At 37.3% G+C, this 19246-nt stretch overlaps 1 protein-coding gene across 1 annotated transcript in view; it reads right to left on the bottom strand.

Annotated features, from left to right (window-relative positions):
• Positions 1-19246, bottom strand: part of EYS (EGF-like photoreceptor maintenance factor) — a 120074-nt gene that overhangs the window by 26841 nt on the left and 73987 nt on the right. Inside the window, exons 4-7 of the mRNA XM_086460467.1 lie at positions 18061-18243; positions 13987-14153; positions 13656-13800; positions 7120-7221 (exon numbers count right to left, since the gene is read on the bottom strand). Coding sequence (XP_086316593.1) covers positions 7120-7221; positions 13656-13800; positions 13987-14153; positions 18061-18243 — 597 coding nt within the window. The remainder of the gene's footprint in view (positions 1-7119; positions 7222-13655; positions 13801-13986; positions 14154-18060; positions 18244-19246) is intronic.

Below are 19246 nucleotides of genomic sequence, written 5' to 3'. Positions count from 1 at the left end.
ACTCTTCTTGCCTTTCTTTCATTTAGGCCAGGAGAATATAACAAAAAAAATCACACTAACCTGTAAATTTAAAATTAATGTGAATTCTACAAAAATCGTTAAATACAGAATACACTTGACATTGGTGTTAAAAATGCCCTGCTTACTAAAAAGAAAAAGTTTCAAAATAGTTGAAATGAAATATATTAGATCTATTTGTGTTTTAGAATTTAGTGACACTTTATAATGAAAAAATTGTTCCCCTGAATACAAGCACTCCTTGATTTTTCCCTGAAAGATTTCTCTGTCAAGGCTAAGAATGAAACCTCATATATTTTGGTTGATTCTTAGCCCATGTCTTTTTGTATACGTGCAAAGTCTTGATTTTTTCTTCAGACTCACTGAGCTACACTGTCTCCGTTAATCAGCCCACTGTTTCTGGGCAAAACATAACGAGGCGTCTGTGAAACTCTGTTGTTTCGGTAAACCTTCACATCAGACAAGAACATATAAAACAAAGCACAGTGAAAAAGCCCTTCAGAGTGATAAACAGCTATTTGGAATGAAGGGGAAAAGAGGACAGGACCTTGCAAAAGCAAAAGCACCTGAATTCATCAAAGTCAGCATGCATTCTGTCTCAGCTATAAATGTTACGCTTTGATGCGTGAAAGCTACTGAGAAAGGGAAGTAATTTAACTCCCTGAGTGCAAACAGAAATGTCCATTTCTTTGGCTGTGAAGCAGGGGTTTTGGAGCTGAAGCTACTGCTGTTGGGCAGCATACACAAAGCTTCTTCCCCTTTCCTTGCTTGTGTCTGCATTATGTCTATTTAAGTTTCTCTTCATTCTTGTCTTTCAGGACCTAATAAAAGTTAGGTTTTTAAATGAGTTGAAAATTACTTGCACAGAGCTGAACATGTTAGCTGTGGCCTACAGTGGCAAAGGTCTACGAATGACCTACTTAACACTCCGAAGAAGCTGGACTGGGTTTGGGAAGTTTAGATCCAAAAGTTCCTATCTTTAGAGAGATAAGGAAAGAGACAGCATTTCAAATCCTTTCTGTCATGTGGCCATGTTGGTCTAGTTTTCTCTGTATTTTCTTGGTTGTGGTTGCTTGTTTTTCTAGACTGGGAGAACCCAATAGCTTGTAACATCACTAGTGCCTTGACTCTCAGGGATTTAAAGACTCATTTAGAATCATAGAATATCTTGAGTTGGAAGGGACCCATAAGGATCATCAACTCCAACTCCCAGCTTCTCACAGGACTACCTGAAACTAAATCGTATGACTAAGAGCATCATCCATACAAGAGGTGAGATTCATTCTGAGATCATGACACCTGATTTTATGTTACATTAGGTGCTCAGTTGGCCTCCAGCTGCCTTCCTAGAGGTATGCAAGACAGGCAGCTTGAGACCAGGGAGATAAAACTCTGACAGAGACCACTGAATGCTTAAAGTTTAGGCAATGGGATCCTTGAGTAGATGCCTGAGCTCATATGCTAATCAATGGTGATCCAGCTGGAACAGCCAGGGGAACTGAAGCACTATTCGTCCCACAAACTAACACATGCATGACTCTAACAGTGAGGCGCTGCATTCAGTTGCCTCAACACAGGTATTTAGTGCTATCTGACATCCCACAGTGTATCTGAGAGATCTGTGTGAAACTAGCAGATAAATCAGAAGAACTGCAGAAGACTTGTGCTCTTCTGCACACTCTATGAAGACCAGAAAAGCCATCCCAGGTTCTGCGTCGTTAGAATGGCAATGTTTAGAGAACTCGAAACACCTGGACCTCCATCGACTGTGATAGGGTATTACACATTTAACTCACCTGGAGACACTCTAAGTTTATGTGTCTTAGGAGCTAAGTCTCACTTGAGCATCATAGAATTGTTTAGGGTGGAAAAGACCTTTAAGATCATCGAATCCAACTGTTAACTAGCATTGCCAACTAAACCACGTCACTAAGCAACACATCTACATATCTTTTAAATACCTTCAGGGATGGTGACTCAGCCACTTCCCTGGCCAGCCTGTTCCAGTGCTTGACAACCCTTTTGGTGAAGAAATTTTTCCTGATATCCAATCTAAACTTCCCCTGGTGCAACTTGAGGCCATTTTCTCTTGTCCTGTTGCTTGTTACTTGAGAGATCGAGACCCACCCACCTTGCTACAAACTCCTTTGAGGTAGTTGTAGAAAGCGATAGGGTCTCCCCTCAGCCTCCTTTTCTTCAGGCTAAACAACCCCAGTTCCCTCAGCTGCTCCTCGTAAGACTTGCTTTCTAGGCCCTTCATCAGTTTCATTGCTTTTCTTGGACGTGCTCCAGCACCTCAATGTCTTTCCTATTTTCAGGGGTTTTGAAGAACATGGATTAAATTGATTCTTGTACATTCCAGTTTTTGTGTTTCTCAAGAGCAACTGCAAAAATGTCTCTTATTTTTTCTATTGCATATTTTTAGGTAGAGAAAGGATGTTAAGACTTTCATATACAACTTTGATAGTGTGTCTGAAAGGAAACTGGGTAATCTTGAATCCCCTAGTTTTGCAAAGGACTCTTAATAGGGTACACTTCACAGTTCATACATGGCAAAGTCAGCCAGTTCAGGAAGAAAGAACCCTCAAATTCACAGCTCCCAGAGAAATATAACAAAAGATCACTTTTAATTCTGGAAAGTTCAGGTAATACTTAAAGTTCTGTAATCTTTGTATTTAGGAAGTTCAAGTACAGCTTGATTTAATGTCTTTTTCTTGTTTGTTTCTTGTCAAATGCTTAACACTATCCTGTAGTGTTCATAGAATGGCTTTCCAGGCTCAAAGTCCCTTATGAAAGCCAAACTGAACTCTCAAATAAGTAACACAGTTTCTACATAAGTAAGGACAACAAGTTTATGTCACTGTTGGTTGCTGACCTGACCCTGAAATTTATTATATAAAAATTCAGGCAACATTTTCAAAAAATCATGAAAAGTAATTTAATTTTGTATGTTATGTAAGCAATAAGTCTGTATGTTACTACACAAATTCCTAATCAAACCAGAAGCATTTCTTGAACCTTATAGGGAAATAACTAAAGGTCCTAAAGGATTTTTGTGAAGGAATTGGAAACTTTGCTTGTATCCAATGTGGTTTCCTAAACTAAAGAGAATTCTTACATTAACCATAGAAAAGATCATGTTTAAAAGGTCGTGCTCAACACTAACAAAACTGCAACTTCCTATAGTTATGCAAATGTGGTGTCAAATCAACCAAATAATCTTATAGCAGTATAGGATGGATTCAGCTCTGCAAATTCAGACACCTGAATTTAGATATCTACATATAAGATAGGCATATACTCAGTTGAGATCAGAGACTCATTGACCTGATTAGGACAACTGAGACCAGGCAGATGTTTAATGCCGTCTGAAACTCCCTAGGGTATCTCATCTGGCCTCCAACTACTATTCCAGGAGGAACTGTCCCGTTTGTCAACATCATATAAATATCTCAGATACAGCAGGACATCTCAGTTTCATATTGGCCTGTATTGGCCACACTAGGCTACCCAAATTACTGGAGATTTCTGTATATAGTTCTTAAATTTGTATTGTATTGGAACTGAAAGATGCTCAGCAATGGAGGAGATCTCTAAATAAAAGTGGCTTTAAATTCAGGCAGTGGAAGACTAGAGCATTAACAAAAACAAGTCTATCTTCAGGCTAGAAGGCAAAAGTGGAGTCTGAAGAAATTAATATTAGGAGGAAATTAACTATATTTAAACAAAGAGATCAATGGAATGCTGCAGAAGTGTCCTATCAAATAACCCAAATTCGATGACAATTTTTAGATAGCAAATCCACCCCCAAAAGTAGAAACTTTTGTTCATCTAAAGCACAACAATTAAATAGAGAAATGCCTTTTCCCTTACGAACTATTAAAGTATGTCCTTGCACTGAAAATTTGTTCTAATAAAATCTAACTAATAAAGAAACTGCAGCAGCTCATTTTATGGGGCATCCTTCTACCATATATGGGTATGATTTAATTTTCTAAACCTATGTGATTAGTGCTATTTGAAAGCTATGGAGTACTGAGAAATCCACATGAGGCTTGAAGATGTGACAGAAGACTTATGCAAGTCCTAAGCTCTTCTGAAGCAGCAGCTGAAGGCCGAATGATCTACCCAGGGCTATGTAAAGTTACACTACATGCTTACTTTTAGCCAACTGAATCTCTCCCATTACGTCTTAAGTTCAGTTCAAAGTGGACACAAGACATACTTTTTCTCTTACTTCAGCAACAAGCAATAGCCATAACACATTATAGACACACTTATTACATGTAGTTTTCTATTTTATATGATTCTGTGCCATAAATAATATAATGGAGGATATTATTGTCCCTTGAACATAAAATTCTTCATTTTTTTATTCAAACATTTCCTCTTTATTTTGTTAAAACATGGTAGTTGTGCTCTGTTGCTGCCCAGAATGTAAGGTTTAATGCTATGTATTTCAGCTTCTATTTAAAGCAAAGCATTATCCCTATAGCAACTGAATCTACAGCTTAACAGCATTGCACACTTTCTAGCAGAGTGGTGAAAGCAAGACATAAAAATAGCTCAAAACAGCAACAAAAACCTCTGGAGAGATCTCATTTCAGGAGAAAAAATATTTGAACACAAATCCAGGTTCCTCAAGGACTGTGTGCTTCAAGGGAACACAGATGGTTTGAAAACAGAAAGAAGTTCCCTCTGAGAAAATGTGAGATGATATTGGAAGCTACTATACATTGACAGAAGTTATATTCATGGTACATCCACACCTTTTTGGCAATGTTTCATTATTTTTGTGAAAAGAAAAAGTGGCCATTACTGATACATGCATGCATCATGCGTATACACATAGTCTGTGAAGACCCAGCTGTCCTGAAGTATGACGAGAGGAATATAATTCAGCAGTAGGTCACTACAAATGAAATAAAAAACACAAACAAAACCCAGAAAAAACAAATTACCCACCCCTGCTCCCAATTTTAGAACAATCTCTAAACAAATCTGGAATACAAATTATGAAATTATAATGATGAAAATAACTTTGCATATAATATTGAGCTTCTGATGTAGCTATGTCACCAGCTGCCACTCTAGCCTGCCACCTGCTTTCCAAATGTTCTCTAGATCTCGCTGGCGGTGGGTCTATGTACCTTATAGACATGAAGATGACTTAGTATAGCTGGACAAGTTGCTGAATCAAGTATTTAGGGTGGTGTAGGTGAGCAGATGGGAGTGGCATACTTCAGCCCACACTTCTGATTTTTTTTTTTTTTTCTTACAGTTTTGGTTTTGTATCTCCCTTAATATGCTCATAAGTGAAAAGAGTGCCATTCTCTTTCCTGTTCCTCAGAAAGATCAAACACTCTGCATGTCAAGGGTTTAACAGTTCTGGAAGGATCCTGCAAAGTGTAATAGTTGAGACATACTGTAGCACAGTGATTGGAAAGCAATCCCAAATTGTATCTTTCAAAGCATTTCCTTTATTACTATATTTAAGAGAATATAAATACTTTTGTAAGGGGAATGGGGAGGGAGCTGCATGCTGCATCTCAGCGGTGAATTTTCCAAATTTTTGTACAGCCTTACTAGCTTTAGAAGCACTAGTTTTGTACAGGTTTTCTTACAGATGAAGATTTGCCTCAGGGGTACCAAAACGAATTACCATATAATTGTCTCTCCAACACATAGTTAGTAGATTGTTTTTAGCTTGCCGGGTATGCAAACTCTTCTTTGTAATACAAGAAGGACAGGTCTTTGTCGTTTTGAAGAAGAACCATACACAGAGGCTTCACAGTGCAAAGCCTGTTTTTCTCTTATCTGTAGTGTTTTCAGTCAGTCTTCAGATGTTTTAAGTCAGCACTTCTCTCTTTTTAAAAAAATTATGCAAATATGTGTAGATAAATGAACACATGTGGAAGCACATGAGGAGAAGCAAGTATAATTAATCTTGGCAGATAGTTTTAATATCAAGTGTTCCTCAGCAAAGGTTTTACAGTTGAGTTACAAAGTGTTTGAAAACAAGATTTATCACAATGGAAGTGTTGACACACAACAGCAATTTGGAACTGCAAATGTAATTCCTTCTTGTATGTCTTACAGTCTAGACACTAAGATCCATCTACACTTAGTGATAAAGCATGGAAGACCACAGACTCATCTTCTTGGTCAGCTGTCCTCATCACCGCTTATCACACCATAGATCAGCCAGGTGAAGAGCTTATATGATGAACTGATCTAGCTCAAAGAATTTTAACATGCTATTCTTACTAAAGCAGTTTGTTCTGTTTGAAATGGGTTAAGAAGGTCTTACATAAAGCAGGCTAGCCAGCAGATCTGGAAAGACGATGATGAATGAATACTTGAGAATGGCATGAAGAGTGACCAGGGAAGGTGCATTTGACTGTCAGGAAAGTACCCACAGAAATCATGACTGGAGGCACAGAGGACTGTATGTATTAGGAAGAGACTGAGCAGGACAGAAGGATGCATAGGTGCTAGGTAAGGGAGCTCCTAAGGAGTTCAGCTGGCTCAGAACTTTATGACATTAGGCAGTCAGTGGTTTACTCCAGAAAGGGGTTCTTGGCTAGAAACACTAATTTCCAGGAAACAGAAATCACCTATTTTCACCCCTTCAGCCATGTTCAGACATTAAGACAGTCAAGCTCTCTTTGTTATTTCTCTGCTAGGTTTTTTTTAGTTTTAGTAGAATGTCTTTCTTACACTTCTAGTTCTTCCCGTGCATTTTGTAATAAGTCTGGATGCCAGTGACTCCAGTGGAGCAGAACCAGTCCATGGAATTTCTTTAAAAATTTCTTCAGAAAATGTTCTAACATAATTTTAATATTTTAATTTTGAATTTATTAATGTAAGATTAAAATTCTCTGTGTAACTGAATGAAGCTGTGAGCATTTTCCTTCTTTCTAATAAGATGATAGGCTTCTGGAAACTTCTGTTATCAAGCCACTAAATTGCCATAGTTGTTAGTCTAGAGGTCAGTCTACGCCATAGTCTAAAAAAAAAATACTTACTAAACAGTAGAGCCGCTTTCTATGCACTTCCCACCATTTCTGCATTTTATTAAGCTGCAAGGGGAATCTTTACATTGTCCAACACTGCGACCAGAATTGGGGTGACCTTCTGGTGTTCCTGGTGATTTAAACTCTTGGTTCATGCTGGTGCGAACTTGAACATCAAAAATGCAACCTGGAAAGTAGAAAGAAAAAAATAAATTCAGTTTAAAACAGACACAGGAAGTCGAAACAAACAAAACAACAGGACAGTATCAACCCTCAATGAATGGATTCCACTGGAATGCCTTCAGCAGATGGGCAACCATGCCATCTACATGAGCTAAAACTATGCTGGCTACTTTCTGTTCAGGCAAATGAGTGGATGATTATAAGTTCCTTCATTTAATGACAGGTAAAACAACAGAAGAAATTTCCTAAGGAATAGCCAGAATACAAAGTCAGTGACTAAGGAGTGACTAGATGCAATTTTATGTTTACACATAGGTACTCTTATAGGAATGCATCTATACCAAATGAAACATCTCAAAAAACCCAGAACCAACCCACAACAAAAGGAGAACAGAAGAACATTAAGAAGTCTGCTTAATGTAAAATATCTAAGAATCCAGAGAACACTGACTAATATAATGCAGGCAGGGAATGTGGATTTTCTTAGTCTGAAAAGGATCCCTTCAGGGAAAGACCCAGATTCTTCCCTTCTTAAGTGAATGCTTCAGTCCCTGGTACATACAGATGATGTTGTACATGACCACATTTTAAAGCAGGTGTATGCTGCTCCTTTAGGCATAGTCTCAGAGAAAATTTCAAACATTTAATTTATATTAGTAAAGTAAACACTTGCAGGTCCTGTTACTTGGTCCTGTGGGCATGTGTAGTCACGATTATAGCAGCAGACTTTTATTACTTTCCAGAACAGTATAGCTTCATCTGGACTACTGATGGGAAATGGTCCCTAGATTATGTTAAGTCCATAAATACACCAAAGAATTGTTTGGGAAAACGATAGTTGTCACAGATCAAAAATTTTTCAGGGACCATTGTAAGAATTTATTTGTAGAGATGATTGAGTGCCTGGATCTATGCCCTGACATTCTTTTAATTTGCCAATACATCAGTATCCCAAGTGAAAAGAGGAGCCAAAGCTTCAGAGTGAAGCAGAGATGTTCCCTACTTGCTACCTCCAGGCAGCTCCTGTTTAGCCTGTGGGCTTTCTAGGGATTGCTACTTTAGAGAGTCTTTGCTCTTCCCAGTGACTGCACAGGATGGTTAGCCTTACGGGTCTAACTTAATTCATCAGTATTTCTGAATCACATTTCCAGATCCACATGCTTATATACGTACTGCAAAGCTGAAGATTATGCCATATATTATATCTTTTTGGACAAAAACCTAAGTAACTTTTCAAAATATACCTGAACATCCAACTGATTTAAAGGCAGCCTTAAGAGCTTTTGAAATGTCATCCAGATCGATACATAAATATATACAATTCTAAACTAAAAATCAGGTTTTAAACCACTTTATTTAAACCAGTGCAGTAATGTATTTGGAAATGCTCATACCTTTCTAACCTGATTTATACAATTTAGCTGACATAAGGTGAATTCCCACAGTGCTTGAAATCATGAGAATGGTAGGTATTCATCAGTGCATGCCAGAGGCTCTCTGCTTAATATTAAATGCAGAGAAAGGATATAATATGGAGATTGCAAGTAATCATCACACTGCATTTTAAAAAAATCACTTAATATGAGTTTTTGCATTATTCACTGAAGTCATATAAGAAAAATACTTGCACCTGAAAGACACAATGAATGCCTGATTGTGAATTTTTTTTATAATCACATAATTTGTTTTGAACAAAACGTAGGTAATATTTATAGCAAGATAACTCTTTTAACTACAGACAGAACAATGTTAGTAAAAGTAGTTTTCTTAAGCCTTTTCCATATTGTAGTTCTGTTTATATTGACACATAACTGGTGATCCAAAACCTCATATTAAGCAATTTAAAAATAACCTAGTTTGATGATTATTTGCAGTCTTCATATTATTACTTCTTTGCTTTTAACAGTGTTGGTTTTAGGCCACCGTATGCTCAGCAAATCCTAACTAACGTTTCATCTGTTTATCAGTAGCAGATAAAGCATGTTCTGTTCTCCTGAGTCTTGCTGGAGTGCTAAGAAAAAGCAGCCCAGAGCTCTGTGTAAACAATGGAAAGCACAGTGAGTATCCAAGAACTGGTAAGGTCATCATGGAAAATAAACTGGCATTTGTGTTGATGACTAGTTTGACTGTACCAGCAGAACACCTAGGTTAGAAACAGTTCTTGAGCACTTGTAAACAAAACACATAGTTGGTACGAGAGCATTTTGGCACAGCTTTATGAGTTCCACTGAATTTTTCATTTAATTTTCTTATTTCTTCTTATTCTCAGCCACTGAGATGTGGAAGAAGGACTCAGAGCAGCAATTTGAGCCTGTCGTAGCAAGCACTATACAACCTTCTGCAGAGGGATCAGCTGATGAATGTGCCTTCTTTCTGACCTGAATTCCCTTTGCTCTGCCAGTTCTGGGCCTCTTTTAATGAGAGACTGCCAACTATTCTGAATAGTGGAGAGGTTTTCTGACACGGCCAAGTTTGCAAGAGGAACTCAAAAGAAGTTTGAATTTGTGAGTTAAACTTGGTTTGATACTGAAGATCAGAATTTATACAAGTAAGCTGAAATCAGACACAAGACATTGCACTCACAAAGCATATGCTACCTTTTTGTTTGTAGTCTTTTGTCTAGCGACTCCTTAGACCACACTTAGAGCTTTCTGTCAATGACTTTTTCTACCCTCAATTCAGTCTATAGCTTTCAGCCCAGTTAAGCAGAGCTGACAAACCGCCAAAGAGCCACCAACAACGGATTAAGGAAACTTCAGAGAGTATAATTAAAAATATTATTTCATTACTGAGTTTTAATTACTTTTTTACATATCCTTATCATATAAAGATTTTTTTCAAAAATTTCTCACTAGTTTCCCTTACCTGCTTGTAAGCACTTGATACTAACTTGACTAAAAATACACAAAGCAGACATCAGACGGACTAAAAACACAGCAAGAGAACTGACAGAAATAGATACATAGATAAACTGTGGTCTGTCTGAATGCAGTACTGAATTTACATGTTTCTAAAATTCTATGTCTCTTAAAGTGCTTTCCTTTTTCCCTGTTTTCTTGACTGCTTGTGAGTAGTGAGGTGCTTGTCTAAAAGAGATGATGACCCCCACAATAACTACCCAGTGCTGCTCTGAGCCGTGACCCAAACACCCAGAAGGGCCTGTATGAATCATAGCAAAGGGTGATGCAAGAGGCAACACTGATTAAAAACTACTTCAGAAGTTACTTTCTTGCTGTGCTGTCTGTGATGCAGGAAGATAAAGAAAAGTGGTCTTCACCCTGACAGTCTTGCAGTGTATTCTAGCTTATTATGAACACAAACTTTGATTACAAGGCTATATTTTTATCTATTTGGAAAACTGAGTTCTGGGTTTACTTTATTTTAAAAAGTGACTGCAGTAGCTGGAATTTTATTTACTTCTTTTCAAAATCATTTACATGAAGAGGTGGCTCTTTCAGTGCCAAAGAGGTTCCTCAACACTTCAGCTGTATGGTAAGAGCTTCTTTTGCCTTTTTATTCCTCCATTTAATGCTATTTTCTGTCAAACAACAGATTGCTTCTATAGCCATGCTTCATCCAAGTGTACAAAACAAACAGGACCATAGGTACAGTCACTGCTTTCTGCTTTTCACTTATTTCTCTCTGCTTTTCACTTATTTCTAGATGCAAGCCCTGTCTCTCCATCAATTGCTTCTATGGCTAGAGACTGCATCCTGCTGTCATGGTAGCACGGAGCACGAAACATTAGAACTTTCCCTCTTTTTTTTCCTCCCTGACACCAGATTTCTCTCTACCGGTCTCAGAGGTGTGAGGTCTGGAAATTCAACTGTTACTTCTGTCTTTTTCCAAATAATTCTCTATCTTGTTTTGTGAAGGTGAGTCATAGTCTTGAGTTGTGCAGACCTGAACATGAAGCAGTTGGTTTTATACTCCATTTCAGATTGTCCATAAGGAGCAGGCTGAATCTCTTTGGCTATAAGAATTGCAGCTACCTAAAACCCACACTGACTTTTTAGAGCAGCTGTAATATGCTCTGCTACACACCTCAGAAAACTCTCAAAGATCCCTTAATTATATCGTTACAGGACAATGAAGAAAAGCTGGACACTTAACTAAACCATCCTACCTTATTCCCATTTACAAAAGGCTCCTGTAATCCCACAAAGAGTTACAAATTCAGGTGAAGCTTAAAGTTTAGAGCACCTCAAACTCCACATGAACTTGTCTGCTTCATCTGAGCTCTACATTTACTAGTTTCTTCAGCTTCGCACAGGGGCTGAAGGAAGTTTTCTAAATTACTCATGGTGCCATCAAACATTCTTCAGCCTATCAAAAGAATCTGTAGGTACTGATACCCACATTTCCTAAACTTAAAGTTCCCAATCTTTTTATTATTAAATTACAGTTTATTAAAGACATTTATTTTCAGTTTCTTCTTCCCTCACAGAAGTTACTTGAACAACTGCTAAAGGCACGTAGGTAAGGGAAGAAATGGTCTGAAATGGTAGCTGTAGAGAGTAAAAATCCTAAATGATTGTACACTGACACTGGGGACAAGGCTGACCTTAACTTTTCTTGGTCTAATAGTGATTGCTTACAAAAGGAGAGGTACACTCTGGTATTAGAAGCAAAATGGTTTTAATAAATCATGTCTTTAAAAGCAGCCAACAGCAGCTTTCCAAAAGTGTAAGTGGTTTAATCAACTGTGTGCTAGATAAATTTATCTTGACTGTCACTTCCAGAGTTTTTCTGCAGGCTCCCTGTAGCTCCCTATAGCTGCAGACTGGCTGAAGTAAAATGGTTCAAATTTTTCTTTTATGTTAGTGGTATTGCAGTTCCCACTCTGGAGAAGGGCTACGGAGGTTTATTTCCAATCCTGAGGATCTTGCAAGCTGAAATGAGAGATTTCTGAGCTAGAAGGACAAATGAGAAGCTGATTGCATAGAAAACGTCACAGGAAATTGGTCATAGGGAAGTGTAGGTTCCCTGTAAGTCAATATGCTCTGGAGAACAGAGACAAGCTGTTGCTGGGAACTGGAGCATGGAATGAATTAGCAAATATAGTGGACTTAATACTGTGAATGATAGGAACAAAGAGAAAACTGTTCATGTGCTACAAGTTTGACAAAATTTTGAGGTAGAGACTTCTTTTTAAATAGTAAGAAAAAAAATCTGTAAATAGTATGGTAACTAATAGTACATAAACTTTGATGTATTTTTTATTTTTTGAAAGAATATTCATCCTACATTTGTAAAAATTTGGCCATCGCAATACAGTTGCAACATGAGGAACCTGTAAAACTGGAAAAAGGTTTGAGGTTAAAGTGAAGAACCAGAGATTCTTGTTGGTTACCCCTAACATTAACACGTCTACAAAAAACCCCAGAAGTAGTTCACAAATATTGACTCTATTAAAATACTTGCACAGAATTATGTTTTATGATATGCCAATTTGCAAGCTGTTGAGAAGCTATGAAAAGTGTAACTATTCAATCCATACTTCTTAAAAAGACAGAGACAGATGAAATGTTAATTCATCTGACTTTCTGAGTGAAAAGCTGATTATAGGGTAAGAAATTGATTTTGAGGAAGTTTCTGTATAAGAAGAAAAAGTAAGGTGATGGCTGGAAAAGAGGCAGTTATGTGGTCTTAGCGGAAATGGAGTATAGTAGTGTATGAAAGCGAATTTTATTGCTACACTTGCCTTTCATAATGTGCCCCCAATTTTATAATTGAGAACTCGAACTTTGCTCTGCTATGGCAAGATGTTTTCTTTTTGTTTGAAAGGCTTTATAGAGCTTAAAATAAACAGACATTTACTTCACAAATATTGAGCACATTATTTCTATTGAAGTAAGGAATGCAAATAAAGAAATGTTGTGAACAAATCCTTTGCTTCATTGCTGATATGGTAGGAGTTGAATTAAGATTTCTACAGAGCTTCGAATATCAGTTTTGAGATAGGAATTATTTTCTGTTAGATAAATAGCTGAAATATGCCTAACAGGAATTGCTTAGGTCTTGTCTGGAAAACTAGATCATGATGTCGGGAAAAAAAAAATCAGATTTAATGATGTCCTGTCAGAAAAAAGCTTTCATTATGAAAACTATTACCCAAACCAGCACTACCAGTGCTGACCTTTACCACAGAGAAAGGAAGAAATTTTGGAGCGATGCTGTAGAATAGGGACAGATAAGAAGAAACGATACCATGGCAAACTTCTATTCTTATCAGAAACAGAAAGTATTTAGAAAGCCTCTCTTTGCATAATGTTTCTTGGTTATTGTAGTGAAATAATGAAAAAGCCACAGGAATCTCAGCCAAGGAGGTCCTAGTTTGTTTCCTTATAAGACAGAGATTTTAGATCTTTATTTCAGAGGCAACTGAAAGATTCTAATGCATGTTTTAAAAGGAATTAAAAACAGTATAATCTTTACCTTGAAAGCCATTCTTAAATCTGGATCCCTTTGGTAGGAGTTCTGGAATATACTCTTGATAGCCTCCTAAATAAAACTGACTGAAGACATTGAGTCCAACCAGTCTCCCAGGAGAAGTGACGGTTTTATTCTTCTGATCATCCACCTTTCAATGAAATATTTACATTTGTTACAACAAAGGCATTTGCCTTATTTATGAACTCCTAATGAAGACAGTCCTCTAAACTTAACAGGGAAACACAAAAGTAATTTTTAAACTTTCTGTATAAAATATGGAAAAAAAGAACACTTTCACCTAAAAGCTGTACTTCTAAATGATATAATTTCTTACCTTCAGCCATCCTTTTTGGAGATATCTGCCAAGATGGATGAAATGAATATCGAGTGTCAGATCAAGTGGTTTACTAATGAGTGTTGCTGTGCCAGAACCTAGATTGTAGCTATATACTACTCTGCCATTACGAAGGCCTAACTCCAAGAAATCATCTCCATTCAGACCTGAAAAGACAAAGATAGAATAACTACTTATTCCAGGATTTAGTGAATACTGATGCATGAAATATTCTCTAAATCCACTGAAAATATAACAGTTTAGGAAAAATTTAATCAGGAAAGGTTTAAGTTTTGTATGTATTTTTAATATTCTCTAACTTGTTTACTTTTTTTACTATTTCAAGTATCCTTGTGGATATCCTCACACCTTTCCTCTGCTCTGGTGTGGGCTCTCCATGGGCTGCAGTGTTGGTAACCTGCTACTCTGTGGAGGTGACATGGAGATCCTCTTCCTCCTCCTCCTCCTCCTCTGGCTGGAACCGTCTGTGTCAGGCATGGAGCAGCCCGGCTGCCCCTCACAGAGACTGCCCTGCAGCCCCCTGCCAGACTCTGGGCACTGGCACCCCGTACACATACAGAGACTGGCAAATTTTGTCCTGGCCTGTGGGAACAGGAGATGTTTTTCACGTATTACAACCCAAGGCATGGGTCAACCATAGCCCCGAGACTTAAAGAAGAGGATGTGTCCTCTGTGACCAGGGGAAATCGAGAGTACTGTTAGTCTGACTCCTGCAAGAGGTTTGCTTTTAAGTGAGATATTAGAACAAGGCTGACTTGACTTACAAGCTTTGTGGGGGGTAAGAGGGAGAAGATGTTATACATCTCTGTGTTAGACAACTTTTGATAGTACCTCACAAGAGGTCAGCCATGACATCAGTGTCTGTGGTTTAGGCAGAGATGACGGTGGAAGGGAATCAGGTAGAGTGCTACAAGAGAATGTTAACTATGAGAAATGGGATGAAGTGGAGAAAGGGGAAAATGTAAACAGACGATTAAAAATACTTCCTTACAGTAAGATCACAGGCTGTGAAAAACCTCACGCTCCTCATGGTGAGAACATTATTGCTTGATACCCAATAAAAGTAAATTGGCAGAACAACAGCATCTCCTCTCGGTGAAATAAGCAAAGTTCACTTGGTAAGAAATACTGCTTTCTGGTAATTAACCTGGGGGTTACTCAGTCTCCCCAAGAATTTAAACTAAGGAGAAAATGAATAAAACTGCTACATAGCAATTTACCAGGTGCCTTATTGTTCCTCAGCCTTGCCAACTGCTGGTGCCCTGCTGCTCACCCGTCATTTGACATGGGGCTGCAGAAACGTATCACTACCATACAGCAGTGTTCATGAAAAAAATGATATGCAAAATAACAAAAAGCCGGGTTACTACCTGACAACTACATAATAAGTCCAGGATGCTAGTATTCTGGTTAATAAAAATGACACCAATAAGATTTTTTTTTTACTCAGTTCAGCTAAATATGGTTGCAAGACCTAGACTTCACAATGACTTTAGCATTACAGAGTACACCCTGCAGGCAGATGTTTTTGAGACAAACTTCAGTGCAATGTATCTTTTAGTTTTAAGCAATTTGTTTTGGTATTCTCTTTTGATTATTGTAACTGAAAAAAAAATCAAATTATTTTGCACTGTTGGTGCTCTACATTTCATATTTCACTTTTTCTATCCTGAGTAAAGACAGTGGACAAATTGGTATAATTTTTGTTTGGTTATAGTTCCTACAATTTTTGTACTAACAGTTTGAAATTCAGTTCCCAGGATTGCAGAAATGTGTCTGAATGAGGTGGTTCATTCTTGTCATTGAAAAGAATGTTATAACTATTGATTTGTGTTTGTATTAAAGAAGAGGTATGTATTATTGTTATAAAAATTTAATAATGGAGACACTGGCTTTTGACAGCTGCTTTCTGAATGACTAGATGGAAATATTTTGGGTAATGTCAACTCCATGCACCATATCTACTTGGCTACCCAAAAAAGACATACATTTCCTCCATTCACAACAATAATTAGTAAGTGAAAGGAAAAACTGCCTGGGAGTGAATGGTGACTGTCATGGGAGTAAAATGTGTCATGAGGCTTGTTAGAGCTGTTAAAATATTGTTGAATGTAGTTCAGTTAGCAGGATCACCCAGGCCTGACCATATTTTGCTGAAGTTTGGAAAAAACCTTAGCAGAAATCTGATTCACACACAGAGGCAGAACAAAGTTTTGAGTTTAAATACACTCACAGTGGTTTAATACTTATTTGTGTTAGGCTAATTTGGATAATCAACTCAATAAATTAAGTAAATCAATTTGTGGGTGTTTGTACATATGCTGTACCAGGGTCTTATGGCACACTGAAGTACAGTTGATCAACCGAGCTGCACTAGCTAAATTTGCCAGGATCATTGCAAATGAAAAGTAACAGGCTTAATTATATCACAGATATGTAAACTGCCAAGCCGTTCTCAGCTAATATGTTTTAGTTTGCATTGCAATAGACTAACAGTCTGACTCTCAAGTCTAACACAGGGAGAAAGGGGAAGAAGCCACAGAGGGTATAGGAACTTAAGCAAAGAAATTTAATAGAAAACAGTATCTAAGAAAATATCAAATATATTAACACAGCAAATGGAGGATACCATATATTCTATTGATGTGATGTACTGCAATTGTTTTATGTGATATATATGTAAGTGCATAATGCCTTCCCAAAATTGATTTTTAATAATGTAGTCTGGGACCTCAGTGTCTTAAAACTGCTAAAAATAATTTCTCCCCTCTTTCATCTTCCTGAAGTATTAATTTTTTTATACTGTTCAGCATAAATGTACGGTTCCTGTAAGTCGTGGACCGTATCTGCTAAACTCATGTGATATTTTGGATATGGTAAAGCATCTACTGTGGCAGTAAAGACTTACGTTTATGTACCTAAATCACTCTCCTACTGTGATGGGTTTAGACCTAAAGACACAGCAGCAAAGCTCCCTCCTAGATTTCAACAATCCCATAGGACAGCTCCAAACCTGGAAGTTAGCTCATGCTCTAATTGCCAAAACAATTAAGGTAAAAATGAGTAGTTTGTTTCCTATGACCTGTTAAGTACAAAGTAGTTTCTACCCTGCCTGCTTTAAGTCTGCATTAACATTTCATTAAATTTTTCTCAACTTTCACCAATATTATGGGTCCTGTGTGGACAATAATGCTCAGATGGACAGGAAACACATCCTATCACTATTTTAATCTGTTTAATGCTGAGATCATGCCAGACTGACACAGTGGGGTGCTGTGAAGAGATACCTAAAGTATTGCTAAAATCTTAGTACAAATGTTGTAAGCAGATTTCTATAACCTGCTTCTCAGCTGTGTTAGTCAGACCAAGTTGAATACTTTGCTGTACAGATTGTAGCGCAACTCATTCATAGCTAGCTTGGGTTAACTTGTATTAAGTGATCTCAAGGGTTAGTGTCTCTTATTTTATGTAAATAACACAGAGTCCAATCCTGGATGCCACAGGGTTGGATTTCAGTGTTGACAGTCCTGTGGGCCATGGAAGTGCAGCCACTGTGATACCAGCAGCAATGCATGGCTGCTCCTGTGGCAGGTCATTTGAGGACACAGGGAGAAGAAATGGCATGGTGGCTGTGGCAGGTTGGATGGATGGATTGATTTTCCAATAAAGTAAGTGTAAGTGGAAGAAGATTTGAAACAGCATCTCTCAAAACTATGCACAAAATAAATGTAATCAATAATGAAATTTATGTTTATGACTGAAAAGAGAACCTTAGTCTTCTGGTTTCTATATATTTTGTTCAGAAATATGTTATCTCAAGCATCAGATTATCTGTTGACTTTACTGGAAGCAGCTATACTTCTCCTTGAAGAAAATAAACAATCCGATTTTTTTACTGTGTGTTTACAAAACAATAAAGTGATGAAGAGATTGTTTCCTTCCTAATGAAATTATATCCTAAAAAGAATTAAGAAAAAGGTGTGTCTATTTCTATCCTACTTGTTTAATGAATATTTGAAAGCCTAGAAGGAGAGATAATAAAATAAAACTTACCTTGGCCCTTCTGTCCAGTGAAAAAAATCAGGTTATCTTGTAAAGCTGAGTGGTGATTTGCCAATTGAAATTTCAAGCGGAACTCATAGTAGAAGGCGATATTTGGAATTGTAGAATAAGCTAGGAATGACGTATAGCCAAAGATGTCTGTGCCACTGAAACTCGGTTGACTAATATTAATAGCTGGATTAAAAAAAAATAATAATTGTTAGGGTAAATTCTTTTTAATAGCCTGTTTTAGAACTTGAAACTAATAAATAATACTAATAATTTTATATGTTGCAATATTTAACACACACACAGATATAATTTGGCTCTCCTCCGAGTGTAACCTATTTTTCAGCTTTTGTAAATAGGCTTATTTTACAAATGAATTATTGTCAACTACTGCCATCTCCTGGATTCTAGATAACATTGTTACAAATAGTACACTGCAATATTTACTCAAAACTCAGACAGGCAAAAGAAAACACACAAATGAATTCTCCTGTTAAAAGAAATGCCATCTCTGACATGCATCTGAGTGAAAGTGAGTATAAGGATGTGTTGAAGAGGTTAAGGAGTAATAATTCTTCACAGGTAGAGAAATAATAAAATGGAACATCATAAAATGATGCAGCACAGTGAACAGGACCTACATGAATTATATTGTTCACATTAGTTGCTCCATCATTTGAACTGCCTGAATACTCAGGAATTGAGTACCTGAAAATTTATAAGTTACAGTACTGACAAATTATTTAACCTTTTTTAACAGTGATTTACATTCAGGTTAATGAAAATTTGCTTTATGTTGAGCATTGAACAAGCAAAGCATGTAGCTTTTGTTAAAATACCTTGCCAACTGTATACTCCTGCTTCCTCCAAAGCTGTGAAGGCTACAAGTTCATTCAAACACCTACTGGTTTTATGACTCAGAAGTTTATAACTTCTGCTGAGAAAAACTGTGGGATTAAAAGAGCAAATAAAAAGTAAATAAAATCGTCTATATACATATCTGTACTGGTAAGCAGTCAATAGAGCACCGGTACTAAGCACCCACATGGCCCTGAGGACTGCTTGTTGGGGCCGAGTAGCCAGGCTGCTGTAGTCAATTCTTACAGTCAATGCTCAGAGCAGAGGTAATGTAATGCTTGCATTGAAAAGATGGTTTAGTGAAAAACAGGAGAGAGGAAGAACGGCTGAG

The sequence above is a fragment of the Leptosomus discolor genome, chromosome 2 (assembly GCF_034619465.1).
Source record: "Leptosomus discolor isolate bLepDis1 chromosome 2, bLepDis1.hap2, whole genome shotgun sequence".
NCBI lineage: Eukaryota > Metazoa > Chordata > Aves > Leptosomiformes > Leptosomidae > Leptosomus > Leptosomus discolor.
This window is presented reverse-complemented; position numbering and strand designations above follow the sequence as displayed.